The sequence below is a fragment of the Guyanagaster necrorhizus genome, assembly GCF_019112545.1.
Source record: "Guyanagaster necrorhizus MCA 3950 unplaced genomic scaffold BT62scaffold_13, whole genome shotgun sequence".
NCBI lineage: Eukaryota > Fungi > Basidiomycota > Agaricomycetes > Agaricales > Physalacriaceae > Guyanagaster > Guyanagaster necrorhizus.
Window position 1 is genome coordinate 1,130,209 of NW_025064892.1, and position 21,088 is coordinate 1,151,296.

The following is a 21,088-nucleotide window of genomic DNA, read 5'->3' on the forward strand; positions in this document are numbered from 1 at the left end:
GTTGTTATTGGCCGTTGGGTCTCGAGACGAGGTTGGTGGAGCTCCTTCTGGTGTTCATGGCGGTAGCTGAATCGTTCTAGTACTCTTTGGTGAAACATCCGTGTCCCTGACTCTATAGCGTCCCATCTGCTTTGATGATTGGGTGTCATGGATGTGGAGCATTACCCGCAGAGCACCTGTACAGTAGGTTTGACAAGGTACCCGTGTTGCATGACGTCTTCCTCGTCGAAAGATTTGAGTTATTCAATGAACTCAGCCTTCCTAATGTATTCCTCTGCGGACTCGGAACTACCCCTCAATCAACAAGCTATCATGACTTCTTGAATTCATGAATTATCACGTCATAGTCTATAAGGTCATACCACTAACAGAGTGCTTGTTGGGCACTCCTAAGTACGTTAAATTGTTGTCTTAACTAAGTTGAAGTAGTTGGGTTTTCGTGACAATCTTCGCTTGTTGTAGGTAGACGTATGACCTCCCTCTTCTCTCGCATTCCGCTAGCCAAACCCTAAGTAATTTCTTTACTACCTGAATCTGCAATGTAATAAGTGTGGCACACTGCCAGAGCAGGTGACGATCGGCTTCGCGGCTACTGCCTGGTTTAGAAATCTTTTTCCAAATCAAACGGGGCCAAAAATTTCGGGACTTATACGTATACGTACGAGTTCACGAGGATCCAAGGTCGATTTCCTGGCCTCTCCTGGCCCGCCATCGACAAAGCGACATACCAGGGCCCAATCGCGTCGACATTCGCCAATGTCATCGATTGAATTTTCGAATTCCCGCGTGATGTCATTCAGGCTCCGCATTGCGCAATCATTGGGCAGTTGATCACCTAATGTCGCGATCTCCCAGCCTCAAAATATTCTTGAAAATGTCTTGCTTTTTCGCTTGTCGCTACCGACTTCGCTTTTCGACGCTTCTGTTTACGTGAGAGACGTCTGTAGTACGTAACGCTTTGTTCGTTCAGAGCGTACCGGAGTTAACTCTAACGCTGTTATTTTTTAGCGCCAGTTCAGAGATGCTGCAGCATCAGGAACATCTTTCTCGAGGTCCAGTTAGCGCCATGATCAGCTCCGCGAAACGCCTCGGTAAACGCATCATCGGGTATCCAGAGGAGATTGTCCCCGTCGTCTCTTCCAAGGACTATGTACTTCAATACACCCAGGACCCCGGTAAACGGGTGCGTATGCTTTTCTCCAATCTTGAGTCGTTTTTACATATTTGATTACAGGTGGTGGATTATCTTGTCGGCTTGTTCCCTATATTTGGATGGATCACTAGATACAGTGAGTTTCTCCCTGTGCGTCTGAGGGAATTGGCAACTGAAACAGATCCTAGATCTGGGATGGCTTACTGGAGATGTTATTGCTGGACTTACTGTTGGGATGGTCATCGTTCCGCAGAGCATGTCCTACGCTCAGGCAAGTTTTTATTGGATCCTCCAGAGAACGAGTCTGACGGACAATAGATTGCCACCCTCGATCCCGAATATGGGCTCTATTCTTCGTTCGTTGGTGTATTGATATACTGCGTTTGTCCTTTTTTCAATGCCTAAACTCAACTTGCTAATCTACCATCTAGTTTTTTGCAACTTCGAAAGACGTGTCCATTGGTCCAGTCGCTGTCATGTCCTTGACTGTATCCCAGATCATCAGTTATATCGATAAAAAACATCCCAGTGAATGGGGAGGTCCTCAAATAGCCACCACTGTCGCGTTCATCGCTGGTTTTATCGTCTTGGGCATTGGACTCTTGCGGCTGGGATGGATAGTTGACTTTATTCCTGCACCGGCCGTCAGCGGTTTTATGACCGGTTCTGCGATTAATATCATCGCTGGTCAAGTTCCTGGATTAATGGGTATCACTGGTTTCAAGTACGCAGTCTGATTTATCATTCATTCTCGATTCTAAACCGTAAATTCTAGTACTCGCGCTGCCACTTACGAAGTTATCATAAACACCTTGAAGGGACTGCCGAATACCAAGCTTGATGCCGCTTGGGGACTGACCGGATTGGTTGCATTATACGCCATCCGCATCATATGCGATCAGCTCACAAAGCGTTTCCCTCGCAGAGGACGACTGTTCTTCTTCATCTCTGTTTTCAGGAATGCCTTTGTCATCCTTATTCTGACAATCGCTGCATGGCTGTACACAAGACACCGACGTAGCAAGTCGGGAAGCTACCCAATCAAAATCTTAAAGACGGTCCCCAGTGGTCTCAGACACGTCGGTCAGCCCAACATCGACCCAAAGCTTGTTTCTGCTTTGGCTGCGAAACTTCCTGTTGCAGTTATTATTCTATTGCTTGAGCACATCGCTATTGCAAAGTGTAAGTCTCGCCATGTGCAAATTCAGGTTATGATACTTACGATTCTTGAAGCGTTCGGACGAGTGAATGGTTACAAAATCAACCCTAACCAAGAGCTCATCGCCATAGGAGTTACGAACACCGTGGGTTCATGTTTCGGCGCGTATCCTGCTACAGGCTCGTTCTCTCGCTCTGCCTTGAAATCGAAGTCCGGTGTAAGAACTCCTGCCGCTGGTATCATCACTGCAGTTGTCGTGATTGTGGCACTGTATGGCCTAACACCTGCATTCTACTGGATCCCTACCGCAGGTCTTTCTGCCGTGATTATCCATGCAGTGGCTGATCTGGTAGCATCTCCTCGGCAGGTATGTTCGATGCATACACATCACCTCACTGTACTGAACTTATTACTAGGTCTATTCCTACTGGCGAGTGTCTCCCTTGGAATTTGTGATATGGGTCGCGGCAGTTCTCGTAACGATATTTTCATCCATCGAAAACGGCATATACGTGTCCATCTGCACGTCTCTGGCCCTCCTCCTCATACGCATCGCTCATCCTCGCGGATACTTCCTCGGTAAAGTCACTCTGAATGACGATTCAGATAAACATCGCCAAGAGGTGTTTGTTCCCCTCACAAAGGATGGCATCACCAACTCAGACGTTCAAGTCACCCCGCCGTCTCCTGGTGTCATTGTTTACCGGTTCGAAGAAAGCTTCCTCTACCCCAACAGCTCGCAGTTGAACTCAACCCTCGTGGACTATGTCAAGAAGAACACGAGAAGAGGCAAAGACATGAGCACGGTGAAGCTGAGCGACCGAGCATGGAACGATCCTGGACCCAAGCGAGGCGATCACGATGCTGCAGCCGAAGCCAACGCGAATCTTCCAACTCTACGGGCCGTTGTTCTCGATTTCTCTGTGATGTACGCTTCGATTTGTTAGGCATCTTCATTTGTATTGATCTCTTTACGACAGCTCGCAAATTGATACTACTGCTGTCCAAGCGCTAATAGATACCCGGAATGAAATAGAACGATGGACCGACCACCCTGTAGAGGTACGTCTATGATGTTCCTTCGCGGGTTTTTGAACTCATCAACCATTTAGTTTCACTTTGCCACTATCCTCTCTCCCTGGATCCGCCGGGCGCTAATCGCTGGTGGGTTTGGTATAGGCCAGCGAGTGCCTCAGGAAATCGCGGCCGTTGTCCCCTATCGAGACGGTACATCTGTACCATCGGAGCTGCACGAAGGAGACATCGAGACAGCAGACTGGAAACAGGATAGAAGCTCAAGGGCTTCGGTCAGACAGGATGATTCTACTCGGCAAACACCATTTTTCCACTTTGATCTTGTATCTGCAGTTTACGCTGCAGAGAACGGGCCCATCAAATCATGATGTCTTTCATTGCATGAAGGCATGTAAAGGGCAATATTACTGTAACACTTATATAAATGTGTATGATCTGCTCATGATTTAATACCTCTTTTTGAATTCCTACAACTGGTCCTGCTCGTTCGAAGGCGGTAGTGCTGGACGGACGAATCCGGTGGCGCAAACATAATTCGCGCTTCCTGCGCCTTCTCCAGGTACCGTAATGCTCAATATCTTCTGCCGATCACGTCGTCCTATGAAACCCCATGAATACGAAAAAATACGCAGCTAAAAGTATTTCGCTTTTAGAGCCCTCTCGCTGGACGAGCAGACGAAGTTTGGGGAATCATACCGGACATTCGCGTTACTTCTCGCCCGTGGCTATTATCTCTACAAGCCCGCCTCAGGGCCGTCACGAGCTTATGTCCGTCCAGACTCTCAAGCTTCAGTGGACCGGTCCAGCATTCCTACGCGTTACGATAGTGAAGCTAAGCCATGAGTAGACTGGGCGAGAGATCCCTTTATGGGTGCTTGCAATAGGCTGCGTCTGATATGCATATGTTATGCATGTCGTATACTCACACCAAGCCCAGTCCATGGTATTCTATGCTCAGGACAATGAAGGATGCCTCGGTCGGTCGTTCTTTCAGCCCTCGTTTCTGGCGGTCGCCTATCCGAAATAATCTACCTTTACATCGCATAGAGGACATCTTGCACTTACACTTTGTTTGTTAAAGGTAAGATTGATCCAACAGTTTATTTGGATCACTGCTTAATAGTATAATACTGAAGGCTGTGGCATTTCTTCACGCTAACTCGATCGTTCACCGGGTACTCATACTACTCCATCAAGTCCGGTTGCATGATATCTGAGCTTTGTTGCACAGGATATCGCATCGCTCAACGATCTCGCCAATCGTACCGAGGCCCACCCGTCAAGAGGGATTACTACCACTGGGGGTAGACAATACCTTCGTGACCGTGGACTCCTCAAGTATGTCATGTTCGCCTTCGACCTGCCGATAGCGTATGCCGGAAAATGTCCGCCTATTTACTGCTAGTTACACTTGGATCACTGTAGGTCCTTGGCTTCATGACGTTGCGCACGGGGAGTGTATGTATGACCCTTATGCGTACGACGTCGCATTCTGCCACGAGTTCCAGGTATGCCCTTTCAATGCTTGCAGGCTTTATTTAACTCGCGCGTCTTCGTCGTAATTCAGCACCTCACTCAGTTCGTACATCGGCGATGCTTGCGCCGTTCTTAGACAGTATAGTTACAGACAACCTCTCTCGCCGCTTCACCACTGCTCAAGCACCTGAGTTTTTGTGCGACAACTGGAAAGAGTTCATATCGAGTAGCATATCACTTCCATACAGCCTGGAGGGGAGTTGCTACCGGCGGTGGGACAATCGTTTGCCTCATACGTTTGTCCTCCCCAGGTTAGCCCGGAATCGTCGTCGGCGTGACAAATCATTGATCAAAAATCAGCTCCGGGATAAAGCTAATAACGCACCCAATGACTATGGCATGTAAAGGTCTCACCTTGTTCGTCGGATCGGTGACCTGAAAGACGACGATTAAAATATTGAAGAACGACCTCGGTCAATCGAAGTGTGGGATCCCAATACGGTTTTTTTGTAGACCACATGCGCGCAATGACGATGTTGATTCACAACTCTATGCGCAGCGGTCTTTGTCGAGAACCTTCTCGTACTTGAGCTTGATGGCCAATGTACCCATCGAAGACACCCCTGTGGATACCACGAGATCTTGAAGGCAGCTTTTTGACCAGACCTGAGGTGTGAACGAGGCCAGGGCCCAAAGAGAGGTAATGTACCTCATCGCCCAACCCATTGGTGCGATTTGCTTTACGGTTTTGAATATAGTGGGCGAGAGGCTGACGATTTCGTGCCATGGAAGGCGGAGCTTTTTGAAGGAGTAGAAGGCACAGAGAAGGCAGTTTTCCCAGATGAGTGCATACTTTTCTTCTGTTCACCTTGGCTCGTTCGTCTGATGATCGGTGAACAAAGCGGATGACCGGGCCGTTGAAAAACTTCGGGCCGATGGTTTCGTCAAGGTTTCGTCTTTGTCTCGCCCGTTCTTCAGGCATTGATGATGCTTCCATCTGAGCTTATCTCCTGTATTCTTTTCGAACTCTGGTCCGTTCAATCTTCCACTGATGGACACATCCAAATTTTCTCAATCTGCTCCCTTGTATCCAAACAATGGTCTGCTCTCATCAAGGAGGTGAACTCCACGCATTCGGTTATCCCCTTATCCTATGGCGGAGGTTATCTGTATACTATCCGGTCGATGTCTTCAATACCTAAACCGTTGCTCTGCCGCACCATAACATTCAAAGTGGACTACATGTTGATGCCAGATTCCATTCGGAAGTCAGGATGCGGGCCCTCCATTACGGCTAACAGGGGGATAGAATCGGTGCTTCGCAGGCTATTCTATGATCCTAGTACACCCCAAGATGGCATTCATATTTACGTGGACTATCTCGACGATCCACAGGTCCACATCCCCCGCTTCTGGATTCCTCAGCAGACCACCCAGCTAACCATTGTATATCGCTACCGATTGTGGACGCTTCTCACTCTCCCACGGCCATTTCATTGTCTATGTGCGCAACCCATCGTTGTCCGACGAGTCCGCCAGCTCTGCGTCATGGGATCCACAGCGTGGATATTGATGCCGCTCTTAACCCCTCTCATCGAATGGAAGTGTCTAGCTTCGTTGACTACAGATGTACAGCTTGATATTCCGATCCCCTCCTTCAGACGAAGACCATATGATTATCCAACGCAAGATGTAGGAACGGAATTCTTGTCTCGTGTCATGTTTGGCGAACGGGAGTTCCAGCGCTCATGTTTGCTTCACGGGCGGCATTTTAAGTATCTAGCTGGATTACATTATGACGGCTCGGAGGCATATATTCCTATGTTTGAACAGTACATTCCTCTGGGCTCTGTGGGATATATTGATCCATTCTCCAAGAAATTTGTCATATTGTTCAATGCGATCAATCCGGCATCTTCGACGGAACCCAGAATCAATCGCATCCCTTCCCTCCTCGAGGACGGCCAGACAAAATTGGTCATGGACCCAAAATATTCCCCCTCCCCGGCGTGGGATTATGAATATAAAAAGTCCGACATCCTCCGCAAGCTTGGAGCTTGGACTCAGGGAAGATCGTTCGTCTTTCTTTGTTGTCAATATCTATCTCTTTCTGACAGAAGCAGAGTATATAGTATTCCTTTTGCATGCAACATAGAAGAACAACTCTATCTTGGGCTTGGGCGTGCCATTTCTCAGGAACTTGTAGGAGACCAATTTGAGAATTGGCTGTCCGAGCACCAACAGACGATTACAGATGTGTTTGGAGACCATCATCCCTATATCCGAAAGCATCTGGAACTTGGTGAGGCGATTTTAATGCTATGTATCCGAAATCTGTGGACTGATATACAGCTATATTTCAGTTACAACCACAGTAGACTCTTCACAATATGTTTGGTTTGTCCTTCTTGCGCTTACTTTCAGCACAGAGGTTACAAGCTATGTAAATGCACTCGCCTAAGTCTCCTGATTGGATTCCCACTAACACTCTTATACAGTTCTACTTTCAAGTTGACCGTCAGGCGTCACATAACCCTGGACGCCCTTGGGGGAAAATCAAACCTCCTAAGGGTCATACTCATCCCAAGCCCATGTTTCTCTCCTGGGACCACATCTCCACTGTGGGGCAGTCGCCAATGACTGTACAAATTCGCTGCCATTTTATCATGTAGTTCGGGGCAGTTTTTTTTTTTTCCAATTGGTGAAGTTGATCTGTTTGTGAATGCTTTCCTCTCTTAGTAGCATGGCTACGCAGGAGGATTGATAAAATCGGCAGAATAGCTGCCGAGATGTGTGGTCTCGTTCTTACCAGCCCTCTTTGAAGCAACTTTGAAGCCGACGTTGGGGAACCCCGCGCGTAAGGCTAAAAATCAGCGCATTGGGGGGAGTTGTGTGGGTAGCATACTGCGCTTTACCGTGGCGAAAAAACTTAATATTTATCAATAATATCTATGGCAATCTGGCTTGACTATGAACACCTAAAGCCCGAACAACTTTAATATATAAAGGAGAGGAGGACGGCCTCAGTTTCGGCGATATCCAATCCGGATGCGACCTGCATGGTTTCAATCTCCAGCTCCCCTTGTGCGCGTGCATCATTTGTCTCATACGTTTGCCCTCCCCAGGTTAGCCCAGAATCGTCGTCGGCATGGCTGAGATCATTGATCAAAAATTACTTCCGGGATGAATCTATTAACGCACCCAATGGCTAGTCTTTTGACCTGCACAGTCGTCGGGCGCGATTCGCTCTCCCCCAAAAAACCGAGGTCAAGATGAGTACTAGAGCGGGAAGTGGTTTCTGCTTTCATATATGCTTGAGAATTGATGACAACGGCACGGACGAGAACATCGTGTTCATAAAAGGCGTAACCAGAGATACGAGAATTGTCGATTGACAACTCCACTGCCTGAGTCTGGTTAGAGTTACCTATGGCCTCTCCGATTATGATTGCGGCGTAGTATGGAGGCTGAACATGAGGAGCTACAGGTTCTGGGAGCGCAGATCCGTCGAGGATGGATCTAGTCAATTCAACAGGTTGGATCTGATAGGGACATGTAAGTCACTGTCAACCAGCGAAAAGAATCATTAATACGAAGTTGTATTTGTATCCTACGCCTTCGTGGAAAAAGACGTGAGATATTCCCAGCTGTGACCTACCGACAAATTGATTAACGACTCCAGTGGCTCGTGACGGCACTTACGCGAATAAGGTATAATCCAACGCCCATAGTGCAGCTCCAGCAGTGTTGCTAACGTTCGATACACCCTTCGATACCGCGTAAGATCAAAAGCAGACCGGTGGAGATAGAAGAGTTCAAACATACATGATTGGCAAAGCTATTGGCTTCTCCAAGGACATAATCCAGGCCTCGGCTGTGCGTAACTGCAATGTCTGTGCTGTGGACCGAAAGATTGCCACGAATGTTTTCCTTCGTCATCAGTTCCTGTAGAAGATCCTCATCACCTTCGCTGAAGACACCTGAATATTGATGCTGCGAAAAACTTGGTATTATGTGTAGCCTGTCTAGTGGTTTCAAGAGAATAAAATCTTACGTTGTAATGAAGGCACCCGGTTCAGAGTCGAGTATCCCTTCGGCATAGATGGCCTGAGGTGAAAACCCGGTGGTTGAGTTGGACGAAGTAATAAAACTTCCAACGAAGAATTTTGTATGGGATGTCGAAGACATTCCTACGGTCTCGGAGATATTACTGGCGAACTCAGTCCACCTATATAGCGTGCAATCGTTAGCATAAAAAGAACCGTGTGAACCATGCGAGACGCTTACTCTTGTGTATAATCAACAGAAGTCCAGTTGGACGGACGTGCACCGTTGTTAATATACCAGTCGGCTTCATTACCAATCTCCACAAAATCAAGAGTCACTCCGGCGTCTTTCATAGCAGGAGATGAAAACGCCTTCGCCATCGAACGTGCCGTGAGAAATGCCGCAGTAAGGTTGTCCTGACCAAAATTGACACCCCATGTTATACGCATTCCTAGTATAAAATATGTGATCAACGATATCTGGCATATGTATATGAAGTCGTACCAGACGGAAGAAAGCGGGCCGTTTCATAGTAACCGTCGCCGACGGTAACATTCGTGGCTTCAGGATATGGAACCGTCGTAGAGAAGTCAGGAAATATCGCTTCTGAAAACTGCGAATCCTAAGCTGTAAGTATAAATTCGCAACTCGTCTAACGACATTTTCACCTCCACGTTCGGATTGAAATTAGTATGATCCTCGCTGTCACCTCCAATTCTGATGCTAGGCGGTACCCCGGTAAGAGTTTTCAGATTATCCAAGGCATTGTAAAGAAACTGATTCTTTGAAGTCGTGCCAGTCCAGTCCGTCCATCTATCCCCTTCGATAGAAAATGACAGGAGACTAGGAGAGAGTTCCGGAGCGTTTGACGGCACAGAGAGAGACAAGGACACCTCTACGACTGCCGACGCTGTGGAGACCAATAGAGAGGAAAGGCAGAGAAACAACCGTCGATGAGCAAAGTAAGGCATGTCCTAGCAGTAGCACTGCGTTCTGAGGTACAGGATATATATATACGCAAGAATACAAAGCCCGTTCGAGACAATTAATTCCGAGAAATTTGTCGTAGAACCGGCAGAATTGAGAGAATCATAGCCTTAAGTGGAGGAGGCAATTGAGGTGCGCACGGTGGCAAGAAGTTATCAAGCAATATCTCGGACTCGCATACATCAAAGCGAGTCCGAGACAAACGATGGACCTAGCTAGGGTGGGCATAGAACCAGTGATTCTTGAACACGAGACCGCATCACATCAAAGGGCTCCAACAATAGATATGCGGAAGTACTAGGAATTCAGCCGAGTCATCGTGTCAGCGTGATATAGCCCAACATGACGTCGTCGAATTTCCGTCCACGGGCCCAGAAAGGAGCCAGTGATTGCACCGAATGCACGGTTGTTCCTGCGTACTCGGTCTTAGAAGTCTCGTTAGTATCATCCTACGACGCGTCGTACAGTCATCGCGTATCATTTTTTCGATTTGCGGCAGTATGGTCGTGCAAACGTCGCAGATCCTGTCAGTGGATTAGGCCCACTGACGATTGTCCTTGCCCGCTCAGTCTCAGGTTCGACTCGGGCTTAGCCGGGTTGGCGCGGAACCGAAAGAAACAACAAAGGCTACGGCAGCTGAAGGAAGGGGAATGAGAAACGAGTGCTGTCTTTTGATTTAAAGGGCTTAGCATCGAAAAAGTGGACATATGAGTTGTAAAAGCTTAGACTATCTGTGAAGACATAAGAAATACTGAGAGTGGACGAAAAAAAAAACATGCCAAGGTCTTTCAGACACAAACCCACGCCTAACCCACGTCATATACAACATTTTGCAATTCTTGTAATCCTTAAAGTTAGATATGTCTAGTACTGTTGATTTATATCGCGAGTCACAAGACTCGAGTGAGATTCGGCAGCGGCTGATGCGAGGGAACTTCCGGTACGGTCCGATTGTCCCGAGGCAGAAAGTTTTCAAAGAGGTCAAGCCTCAGACTTTGACAGCCACCTAGCTCAACTTTTGGAATGGGACTGATGCTGCCTCGCTTTAAATTCTGAATGGCACACTGCTTTCTCGCCCCGACTGCGGTACATACTAGGCCCTGTCGAGCTCGTCGTACAATTCAAAGTATTTATGAAACGCCGGCAGGCGAATTCCATCTTCATTTTGACAGGGTCGAGCCAACGAGCCTATAACGCCTTCGCTACTACTCTACTTTAACGGCCATACCTCTGTTAACTCCCTGCCTGCTTGTTATCTTGTGGCAGTATGATTGTTTTTCCGAGTCTCTGTTCAGTTCCTTCATTAACCACGATAATGCTCCTCGATCCTTCCGACTCAACGTAGAGAGCAGACTGTGACTTGACACTTACCAGGAACAAGGCCATTTTCTCCCACCTGCTGTTTAAACTTTCGTTGTAGTTTTTCGCGTGTGAGTCCGGATTAATGGGCGCAATATTTCCTTTGGGTACCGGTGCAACGTCCTTCTGAACCTCACAATTAGCTGATTTTCCCCTAATAGTTACGGTAATTCCTCCATGATATAATTCGCATTGAACGAGTAATCGGACTCCATCAATTAAAGAAGCTTAGGCAGAGAATTGTTGCCGTTTCCTCCACGGGGCCTTGAACACTGAGCGCGTGAACAGTTATGACAATGCTTACTAAGATATGAATGGTATAAGTACGTACTCTTTTCCTTATCATCTGCTATCGGCGCATCTCTTCAACGGCATTTACAGACTCCCACTTGATAACCAGCAATGCTGTCGGTTGGAGTCGTCCTCCCCGTTTCTTTAACTCTGCTATTTGTGCTGCTTGTTCGGTTTATCCAAGCCAGAAAGGATCCTGCTAGAAAAATACGATGCGCGGTGAGCGGGTTAACCGTATCAACTTCTTTCTTGAATCCTTTAACGGTATCCAGCCCTGGTCTGATGCACACTGGCTCTGGGGTCACGAATTCATCGAATGGCAAAACGAAATTGGGAAAATGTATTCTAAATGGGCTATGGCTCTCGGACCTGTGTATAGAATCAAGGCGTCCTTCTTCAAACGTGACATTGTAAGGTTCTTTCGCCACTCACAACTCTTCAATTAACTCAACGACCCTGTAGATTATTGCCACAGATAATTTTGCTGTGCATCATATTCATGCAAATACTTACCGATATCGTTCGTGGCCTCTGATACTCGTCCTCCTGCTCACACATCCTTATCATGACAGCCAAGGCGCCCGAGTTCTTACCTATAGTGGAAAGCCAACTTGGAAAAGGTATAGTATATGTTTCGGGTGACGAGCATAGACGTCAACGCAGACTTCTCGCGCCAGCCTTCACGTGAGCCCAGAGTCTGTTGCTACCTTGGCAGATTTCATACATATTTTCAGTCTCGGCGCTGTGAAAGGAATGTCTGATGATGTTGTCGAATGCACCCAGAGGGTAAATCGTTTGTATACCAGATCTTTCCAGGACCGACAATCTAATCTATTGCGACAGCTCGTACAACGAGTCGCAAAACATGTTACATCGCGAGGGGGCGAGACTAATCAATATCACTCCCTTCCTGTCGGCATGCACGTCAGTAGCTCTCCATTTATCGATTGTGAACCCTCTGTCAACTTGTCATAGACTGGATATTATAGGTCGCGTAGCGTTTGGGCATGACTTTCGTAGTGGCGAATCCCAGGAAGCAATAGAAATAGCCGAGTCATGGCATAAGGATGTTTTGTTCGGGAGGACCACGCCTGGATTCCTGATGCCCATCATGATGTCTACTTTCCCGTGGTTCAGCAAGCTTCCGATTCCGGCTTTCCGGACGGACGGTGTTGCAAAGCGAGCGGCTATCAGGCTCGCCGGAGAGTTTCTCCGGGAGAACCAGGCGCATTTGGAAAATGGCGACGGCAAAGATATTCTCTCGATTTTGGTCAGGGACCAGAAGCATTCGAAACATGGTGATCGTCTGTCGCATAGAGCATTATTGGAAAATGTACGTTCTATGCTTTCCGCATACTTGTTCGTACTTGTTATTGAGAAACATTAGATAGCAACACTGATGCAAGTCTTGTTCATATCTTCTCTCCTCTACTCACTTGCCCTTTTTTATAGAATGGTGGGACACGAAACAACCTCTTGCACTGTCAGCTTCACTCTGTACCATCTCGCTCGCGACCCCGAGGTCCAAAAGAGACTACGACAAGAAATTCATGACTTGAGCGACTTTAGCTATGACCACATTCAAAGCCTGCCCTACCTTGATGTTGTATGCCGCGAAGGGTACTTGTAATCCATCAGAGTTTTCCTGGATCGTGTACTCACGACGCGTGATTAGATTGCGTCTTCATCCGGCTGGGCCAAGGACCGATCGCATTGCTCTGGAAGACGATGTTCTCCCTCTGAGCCAGCCATTAACACTCTCCAATGGGGAAATCGTGTCTTCTATTGCTATCAGAGCTGGACAGGTCCGTTCCTTCTCTTCTATTTGATTACTGCGCTTGAGCGATCAGCAGGTTTTCCAGATACCCAGCGTGGTTCAGAATACGGACCCTAATGTGTGGGGTGAGGATGCCGCCGAGTTCAAGCCAGAGCGATGGTTTCTTCCTCATGGAGTACCTTCGGCGGCTCAATTACCATCTGGGCCATACGGAAATGTCGCATCCTTCTTGGACGGCCCGCGTAGTTGTATTGGATGGCGCCTCGGTGACCCTTTTCGTCTAGCCCCGCAAGTAGCTTCTAATATTACCATAATAGCCCTCTTGGAATTCAAGATCATGATTTGCCTTGTGATCCGCCATTTTGAGCTGACGAGCACTCCGCATCATGTCCAGAGCTTTTTCATTGGAAACCTTCAGTCGTTTGTAGATGGAGATGCTCAGATGCCGATCCATGTAAAGCTGTTGGCGGTACGTCCGAGTGCTTACTTTTCTTTGATGTGCACTCAATTCATTGGATCAGCCTCTGTCAACTTGACTCATTGCTGTCCAGCCAACTGGGTCGACGTGACGGAAACAGTAACGAGGGTGTATAGATTTCTTTTGACTCTTTAAAAAATGCACCAGAGAATACTGGAAATATTCTGTGGACAGTCGATGTTTTGTAATGTATCTCAGATCGTTCTAGCTTCTTCATCACAATATCAGTCAAGGAAACATAATTTGGCGCCGGATCATTTACGCGGTGTTTTGAACGATTTCGACCTCACCTCCATCCGGAATGATATTGGCGCGCGGCTTCGTTGCTTTGCAAATGTCCATCGTAGATGAAGATACAGAGGTAGAGTCATTCGATCTAGAAACCCTAGATGACTGAGTGTCTTATAATCGTTACATCAAATCCTGTTGGGATTTTGCTGAACCTTGTAGAACATAACTAGTACCAGGCTGAAAGTTTTGCCGTCCGTACCACTAGACTCGAACTACTCCCTCTGAAACTCGATGATCATCGGTCCCGCATGGTACATTGGTCAACTGTCATCAAGTTGTGGAGAGTTTGCGTGCAGCAATCCCTATAGAGTTGAGGGCATCGGGAGCAGATGTAGACGTGTTGCCAGACAGTCCGCAAAGAGGATGTGCATGGGACTCGAAGTTCTGCGATGGCTGGTTCTGCCTTGCAACGGTTCTAGTAGCGAACTATCTCATATCCGTATCAGTCAAGTAGGAGGGCCGCTATAAGTCAAACTCCGCAGCAACTTTCGCCACCACACCACCAACAATACTGCCTATGTCTCACACTCATACCAGATAAATCACTATCACTATTATTCACTGAGTAGAAGTCTGTAGTGTCAATAGTCTATCATCAGTGTGTTACAAGGGTAATAACAATATCATGTAGCCTATCTATGAGGGCATGACTGCTGGGGGTATATCTTTGTTCTTCAAAATGAGCTTTTTCCCGTTAAATACGTGCATGAATATCAAGAATGTCTGGTATGTAATAAATCCACCAAGGGTCATATCATCAAACGGTGCTTGGACTGGCTCCTGCAGTGGTTTCAGCTGGGGGGATACAGAAACACCAAAAGTGAATTCTTCTGAGACAGTCACCCATGACACATTCACAAGTGGCTTCTTCCAACTCCGGCGGGCATTGATCCCTATTGAAAAGGCATTGCGAATGGCATCGAGCCAAGGACGAAAGTTGTCGAAGCACGGAGAGACAGGAAGGGTGTCGGCATCAGTGAAAAAAGATGTTTTGAATTTGGCCAAGTCTTCCCAAGAGACCCCACGGGCAAACCACCGGGAGAAAGGTTCGGATATTTCCTTCAGTTGAGACATGCCACCGGGCTGGGGCTTTTCAATGATAGAATGGCGACAGCATATCATCAACATGACATAGAATAGCGCCTCCAAATCATGGCGGTAAAGATGTGGGCCATCATTTCGTTCTTGAAGAAGATCAAATGCCATGTAAGGCGGCGTACCCGTGCGATGAAGGGATGTGGCTTCTTTGATAGGAAGTAACGACGAGAGATCAAAGTCATTGAGGACTCCGCAGATATTCCCTTTGCTATCTCTTCGATACATAATATTCGCCATACTGATGTCTCGATGAAGGATGCGAGGGTGATCATAAAGCCACTTGTGACCTGCAACGAGTCAACGTCATCACGTCAGAAAGGGGAATCGGAGAAAAGATACAAGGAAAACGTACACTGAAGTATGTCAACAAACACCTGGGCATAGTCCTTGGCCTCTCGAAGACTCTTAATCGGGAACAGCTCTTCCATAACAGAAATACGGAGAACACGATCTTCGTATGTGCCCTCTCCACCGATGAACTCGCCATCATGCAACACCTCCGCGATCATCTTCTGCGCCGAATCGTCGTCAAACGGGAAGTCTTGCTCATGAAGGATATTCGGGAGGTGATCCAGAACCCAGTGCCTCTTGCCATCACCAGCTTTCTTGTCGGCTTCCGCCTTCGCCTTGTCAACCAAAGCCTTTTCCGACTTCCGTGAGGTGCTCGGCCAACTGATCTTCACAACCAATTTCATTCCAGGCCATTCATTGCATGTCGCAGCAACAACACACGAATCGCGTCCAATCAGGCCTCGCTGCCGATAGATCGTTCTGCCCAGGTTAACCTCGATGGTCTTGCCATTTCTCTGAAGAGTCGTCAAGAGCCCGGAGAACAGCTTCTTCGGATCGTTCGAAACGGTATTGAACCGATTGAAGTTAGTAATGTACGGGTCTTCGATGATATGATGCAAGATACCACGCTGTTTGAGCGTAAGACGGTGACATCCTATCAGCATCGCGATGAAAAGCATCTCATCATCTTTCTCCCCGAGATCGATGGCTTGAGAAACAATGATTGCAGATCGATCGTAGTAAGAGAGCTGGACGCGGTCGCAGTCAATGAGAGTCACGAGAGCATGGGATCTCAGCCCGGCGTTCGAAAGTATCTGCAGGGCATAGCGTGCACACTGGATGCGGGCCTTTTCTGCCCGATCAGTTCCCGAAGGGAAGCTGTCATCATCAAAGGCCCTCTGGGCCCTGGACGACACTGTTTTAGATGTTCGGGCGAATTTTGACGAAGATCGCTAATATATGACATTAGTGAGCAGTGAGCGTGAAAGATTGGGAAAGGATGCACACACCTCGTTTTCGGTGTCCGCTTTGCGTTTTCGACCCTTTGAACCTCCCTGAGAGGCCTCCCCTTCTTGTGTAGAGGATGCACCAGAAGATTCAGCAGGTTTCGGTTCGTCCTTTTTATCCTTGCGATTTTTCTTCGGTCTCGTCGTCATAGGATCCTTGCCATCTGACATAAACAATCAGGACACAAGACAGAAACTCAACGAAAAAATGTATTACCTTTGGTCAATAGTCTGATCGCACCAACACCCTCGTCGATCGTATCATCTGTGGCTTTCATCTCTTTCACCTCAATGACATGAGGCCACCCAGGCACAAACCGCGACGGACATCTTTTGTCTCGGCCAAACTTTTTGATACGATCTCGAGCCTCCTGGCAGTCGGGCAGCTTAAATATGGTACGTAGCATGCCCACGATGTCGGGGCGAACCGCGTCATTTGACCCCCGCACAGAATAAGGGTCCATACGGAAAAACTCTATGTTATCGTCATTCGAAACCTCAGTGCCGGATTGCATCTGAGCCACGTCAATGACACGATTGCATAGGTCTGCGTGAGGACAATACAGGCGCCTCTCCTTCTCGTAACCTGTTCCGACCTTATTGCATAGATTTAGGTAACCCCAAAGTAAACCTTTGAAATCTGGGTCATCCTGGACAGCATCGATGACGGACTTGAAAGAGACACGCCAGTCATCGGGAAGATGTAGAATTTTGACGAGAAAGGTCTCGAACTCGATAAAGATGCGACGGCGAAGGTCCTCTCTGAGGTAGGCATCCATTTCAGTAACGTTATGGTCATGGCCATCCACCGTCTGCAACTCTATTACAGAGTGGCTGGCCGTTCCATGGCCGTACGGCGTATTCTGCAGTTGGGGTCTGGGCCTCGCCTTTGCCTTCCGCTGCTGTGAGGATCCAGCTACAGGAAGCACATCGTTGTCGTCAGAGGTGATGCTGCCGTTGTTGGGAGGAGTGGTGGGCACCGGCTCCAGTGATGACGAGCGATTGTCGCGATATTGTAGCGCCTCCATTCGACGTCGCGCCGCGCGTTTGGAGGCCAGCAAACGCGTAGTCTTTCTCGCGTAGGATGGTGGGGGGGCTCCGATAAATATTACGACAGCCATGGCAGTTAATATATGGAAAACGGAGCCGGAGAACAATGGCAACACTGACTGAGTGGCGGGATTTCAACCTGCGCTCATCCACGTGATCGGCGGCATTGTTTCTAACTCACGAGTCCCCATTTGGCATTCAACGCCAGCATTCCTTGCAACTTGCTCTTACTATTGCTCCAGTCTAGACAATGCACCCCTCGATAATTACTGAGTGCTGAGGGCACTCCTTGTAAGTTCCCCTCCCGTTTTTTTCTGTACTTGTCATAATTTGATTCAAGAATTCACTTCGTGTCACCGCCGCCCAGGGCAGCGTTTCTTGTTCTGCGGGTTTGCCACCTAGTATGGCAATTTGCTTCAAGTTTATATGCGACATCTCGCCTCACGTCTACTCGGCTCGCTCGGCTGTCGAGGAAATATTGGTCATGGTGGATAATCGATGTAGCGTCGACACACTGCACGGTGAACCACATCGATAGCAGTTGCCTTCGCGACGCAGATCTTTTTTGGCTATGCCTTCATTTTATGTCTTTATTGTCGGCTGCAGACAATACCTAAGTAGTATATAATATGAGGAATGATACACGGATAGTAATTTGCGGTGGTAACAGTGGTGGTAAATGGTAACTTGTTAACCAAAATCCCGATTGAAATGACACTGCAATGATGCCATTAAAGAGCTACCAGATAAATGACCTGCCTTGAGCGAAGAGCTGATACATATTGCGATACAGCAAACATAATTCTTCGCATGCTGATACACTTCTTGAACCTCACCTTTGAATAATCGTCCACGATCTCCAAGTCTCGGGATCTTAAATCGTGCTTGGGGAGGTCCACCACTCCAGGCTGCCAGTGAGCAGCCCTACCATCCGAAAAAAATTTCGGATAACCTAAGAATATTGTAAGGATAGCATTGTCTCGAGAAGAACGTAGCCACGATCATTTTGAGTCTTGGCAATTGATTTGCAGGGAACGCCTGCGCATGCGCAGTTATTTATCTAATTCTAATCTTTAGATCCTACATCACTCGTCCCAAAAGCTCCTTCGCAAAACATCGTGACATATGAGGAGTCGTTACCAGACGCGCAAACAATATGAGAAAGAGAAGAAATCCATATCCTCATCACCAAAGTAGTACAGAGTGACAATGAAGACCTAAGCGTAATCGATGTATTGTATATGCGAGACAGGTAGCAGAAACAGAAATCCACTTCCGACATTAACTTCTATCCTATTCCAACACGCTCGTTGCTTAGAAGCATTCTGAAAAAAAGGGGGATCAGGACATGGTCCATCATAGAGAAGCAGAGGCAACTTACTGCGGTGAACGATACCAGGGCCACTCTCGTCATACTCCTGCTTTGAGCACCACAAGTTCTGGAACGTAGAGAGCGAAGCAAGAATAGATCCACCAATCCAGACGGAGTATTTACGTTCAGGAGGAGCGACGATCTTGACCTGAACAAGACATCAAATCAGCAATTGACTATGCACCAACATTGTCACTAACCTTCATGCTGGAAGGAGAGAGAGACGTCAACTCCTTCTGCATGCGGTCAGCAATACCAGGGAACATCGTTGTACCACCGGAGAGGACGACGTTTCCATAAAGGTCACGACGAATATCAAGGTCACACTTGAAGATGGAGTTGTATCTGCATTTGTCAATGGGCGACAACAGCATTAGGAAGAGGAAGTAACTACATACGTTGTCTCATGAATACCAGCGGCTTCCAATCCCAAGAACGCTGGTTGGAACAAGGCCTCTGGAGCACGGAATCTACCAAAAATATCAGTTACGCGTATACCGTGACAGTGCGAGATGAACCCACCGTTCGTTACCGATGGTGATGACCTGTCCATCGGGCAGTTCGTAAGATTTCTCCAGGGCACTGCTCTGTGCAGCCGTCTGCAGCTCCTGCTCAAAGTCAAGAGCGACATAACACAGCTTCTCCTTGATGTCCCGGACAATTTCCCGTTCAGCCGTGGTGGTGAAGGGGTATCCACGCTCCATCAAGTTCTTGATCAAGTACTCCGTCAAATCACGACCAGCAAGGTCAAGACGGAGGATAGCATGAGGAATGGCAAAACCTTCGTAAATGGGTACAGTGTGTGTGACACCATCACCGGAATCCAAGACGATACCGGTAGTACGACCAGAGGCGTATAGAGACAAGACGGCCTGGATAGCAACGTAGAAGGCAGGGGCATTGAAGGTCTCGAACATGATCTGGGTCATCTTCTCCCTGTTAGCTTTGGGGTTAAGAGGCGCCTCTGTCAATAGAACTGGGTGCTCCTCAGGGGCGACACGCAGCTCGTTGTAAAAGGTGTGATGCCAGATCTTTTCCATATCATCCCAGTTCGTGACGATACCGTGTTCGATGGGATATTTCAAAGTAAGTATACCTCGCTTAGATTGTGCTTCGTCACTGTATCGCTAAGGTAAGCAGCGTAGATGCGAAAAAAAAAGTTGAGCACAGACCCGACATAGGAGTCCTTTTGGCCCATTCCGACCATGACACCCTGGTGGCGAGGGCGACCGACGATAGATCTGGTTCTAGTGAGTTTCCTGCACATTTTAAGCAAGAAATCGGACTCACGGGAAAACTGCACGGGGAGCATCGTCACCTGTACAAAACTGAGTTTCAGCACCAACAACGACGAGAGCAAGTGAATATCTGTACCAGCAACTGCAAAAAAGATCAGTAATAGAGCGAAAGAGACGTAAAATGGGACGCACAGCCAGCCTTGCACATTCCGGATCCATTGTCAATGACCTGCGGAGGAGATCAACTTGGACCTGCATCCAAAGGACGATAAACCATACAAGCGCTGCGACTTCTTCCTCCATTATGCTAGTGTATATATTCTGTATCCCATCATGAGATAAGGAAAAGGCAGAGTGGAAGGGCTTTACCTTTTGATGGTCGTGGATGAGATGAAAACGGGTCAAGGACAGAATTCAGCAGTGCCCTGTCGCACGTTATCGGATGGGTTTAGGGCAGGCTCATATTTCCTTTTTGGGATGTCTCAGGTGGCGCGCAGCTTCCTTTTGGCGCTGACTTGCGACGACATCGCCTAGGCTGTGCTGTTGCTTCTATTTGCCAATCTCTGGCAGTGATATCGCTTCCTCTGCTTCCTTAGCTTTTACTCCAGCAACTAGTTTTTCTTCGCTCTTACTGTTCCCCCCCCCCTCGGCATCGGACTCTTATTCTATCATCTCGTTGCACAGGAAAGCGACTGCGGCATGATATCATACATGGGGCCTGTTGCCGTAAGTACTTTTACTATTAATCATTCCGAAATAGTAGACCCTCAGTATTGGACCCGGTAATATCAGAGTTGGACAACTTTCAGCGCGGCGAAGATACCAGTCTTTCGAGAATGATCTGATGCAATGCATCAGGGTATGGCGCCGCGCATGGTAGTGTCAATAGACGAGTCTTCTTGTCGAGTGGTTTGATATAATAGCTCAATGTGTTTGTATTACACGAGAAAGAACATTAGTAACGAAACAAATGACAACT

At 47.7% G+C, this 21,088-nt stretch overlaps 8 protein-coding genes across 8 annotated transcripts; 5 read left to right on the forward strand and 3 right to left on the reverse strand.

Annotated features, from left to right (window-relative positions):
- Positions 1 to 1,066: 1,066 nt before the first annotated feature.
- Positions 1,067 to 3,715, forward strand: BT62DRAFT_980986 (sulfate permease; the record flags this gene model as incomplete). The annotated part of the gene is made up of 10 exons (XM_043189555.1): positions 1,067 to 1,183; positions 1,235 to 1,289; positions 1,342 to 1,424; positions 1,472 to 1,534; positions 1,585 to 1,877; positions 1,929 to 2,335; positions 2,387 to 2,679; positions 2,729 to 3,240; positions 3,293 to 3,374; positions 3,425 to 3,715. 10 exons carry the CDS (start codon positions 1,067 to 1,069, stop codon positions 3,713 to 3,715), a joined length of 2,196 nt encoding a protein of 731 aa, XP_043039623.1.
- A 242-nt stretch (positions 3,716 to 3,957) lies between these two features.
- Positions 3,958 to 5,255, forward strand: BT62DRAFT_1076512 (uncharacterized protein; the record flags this gene model as incomplete). The annotated part of the gene is made up of 5 exons (XM_043179226.1): positions 3,958 to 4,173; positions 4,579 to 4,732; positions 4,773 to 4,855; positions 4,915 to 5,134; positions 5,184 to 5,255. 4 exons carry the CDS (start codon positions 3,958 to 3,960, stop codon positions 4,957 to 4,959), a joined length of 498 nt encoding a protein of 165 aa, XP_043039624.1. The 3' UTR covers positions 4,960 to 5,134; positions 5,184 to 5,255.
- A 1,365-nt stretch (positions 5,256 to 6,620) lies between these two features.
- Positions 6,621 to 7,515, forward strand: BT62DRAFT_932488 (uncharacterized protein). Its single transcript, XM_043186361.1, has 4 exons — positions 6,621 to 6,898; positions 6,947 to 7,125; positions 7,187 to 7,266; positions 7,322 to 7,515. The coding sequence occupies exons 1-4, from the start codon at positions 6,645 to 6,647 to the stop codon at positions 7,493 to 7,495; spliced, it is 687 nt and encodes a 228-aa protein (XP_043039625.1). The 5' UTR covers positions 6,621 to 6,644; the 3' UTR covers positions 7,496 to 7,515.
- Positions 7,516 to 7,739: 224 nt separating this feature from the next.
- On the reverse strand, positions 7,740 to 10,269 carry BT62DRAFT_987231 (glycoside hydrolase family 79 protein). Its single transcript, XM_043190052.1, has 9 exons — positions 9,539 to 10,269; positions 9,375 to 9,483; positions 9,111 to 9,321; positions 8,878 to 9,051; positions 8,649 to 8,826; positions 8,526 to 8,590; positions 8,417 to 8,477; positions 8,025 to 8,365; positions 7,740 to 7,975 (listed from the first exon to the last, which is right to left on the reverse strand). The coding sequence occupies exons 1-9, from the start codon at positions 9,839 to 9,841 to the stop codon at positions 7,819 to 7,821; spliced, it is 1,599 nt and encodes a 532-aa protein (XP_043039626.1). The 5' UTR covers positions 9,842 to 10,269; the 3' UTR covers positions 7,740 to 7,818.
- Positions 10,270 to 11,610: 1,341 nt separating this feature from the next.
- Positions 11,611 to 12,384, forward strand: BT62DRAFT_932489 (uncharacterized protein). Its single transcript, XM_043186362.1, has 5 exons — positions 11,611 to 11,726; positions 11,780 to 11,917; positions 11,970 to 12,027; positions 12,080 to 12,293; positions 12,351 to 12,384. Exons 1-4 carry the CDS (start codon positions 11,619 to 11,621, stop codon positions 12,193 to 12,195), a joined length of 420 nt encoding a protein of 139 aa, XP_043039627.1. The 5' UTR covers positions 11,611 to 11,618; the 3' UTR covers positions 12,196 to 12,293; positions 12,351 to 12,384.
- On the forward strand, positions 12,055 to 14,045 carry BT62DRAFT_932490 (cytochrome P450). The gene is made up of 10 exons (XM_043186363.1): positions 12,055 to 12,191; positions 12,242 to 12,293; positions 12,351 to 12,431; positions 12,483 to 12,840; positions 12,895 to 12,908; positions 12,960 to 13,127; positions 13,183 to 13,312; positions 13,361 to 13,550; positions 13,602 to 13,753; positions 13,806 to 14,045. Exons 2-10 carry the CDS (start codon positions 12,271 to 12,273, stop codon positions 13,818 to 13,820), a joined length of 1,131 nt encoding a protein of 376 aa, XP_043039628.1. The 5' UTR covers positions 12,055 to 12,191; positions 12,242 to 12,270; the 3' UTR covers positions 13,821 to 14,045.
- Positions 14,046 to 14,589: 544 nt separating this feature from the next.
- Positions 14,590 to 17,636, reverse strand: BT62DRAFT_1076518 (uncharacterized protein). Its single transcript, XM_043179227.1, has 4 exons — positions 16,667 to 17,636; positions 16,453 to 16,613; positions 15,504 to 16,395; positions 14,590 to 15,438 (listed from the first exon to the last, which is right to left on the reverse strand). Exons 1-4 carry the CDS (start codon positions 17,568 to 17,570, stop codon positions 14,690 to 14,692), a joined length of 2,706 nt encoding a protein of 901 aa, XP_043039629.1. The 5' UTR covers positions 17,571 to 17,636; the 3' UTR covers positions 14,590 to 14,689.
- A 1,021-nt stretch (positions 17,637 to 18,657) lies between these two features.
- On the reverse strand, positions 18,658 to 20,412 carry BT62DRAFT_950145 (actin; the record flags this gene model as incomplete). Its single annotated transcript, XM_043188137.1, has 9 exons — positions 18,658 to 18,824; positions 18,881 to 19,019; positions 19,072 to 19,216; positions 19,270 to 19,341; positions 19,394 to 19,990; positions 20,044 to 20,112; positions 20,162 to 20,191; positions 20,298 to 20,338; positions 20,389 to 20,412. 9 exons carry the CDS (start codon positions 20,410 to 20,412, stop codon positions 18,814 to 18,816), a joined length of 1,128 nt encoding a protein of 375 aa, XP_043039630.1. The 3' UTR covers positions 18,658 to 18,813.
- Between the last annotated feature and the right edge of the window lie 676 nt (positions 20,413 to 21,088).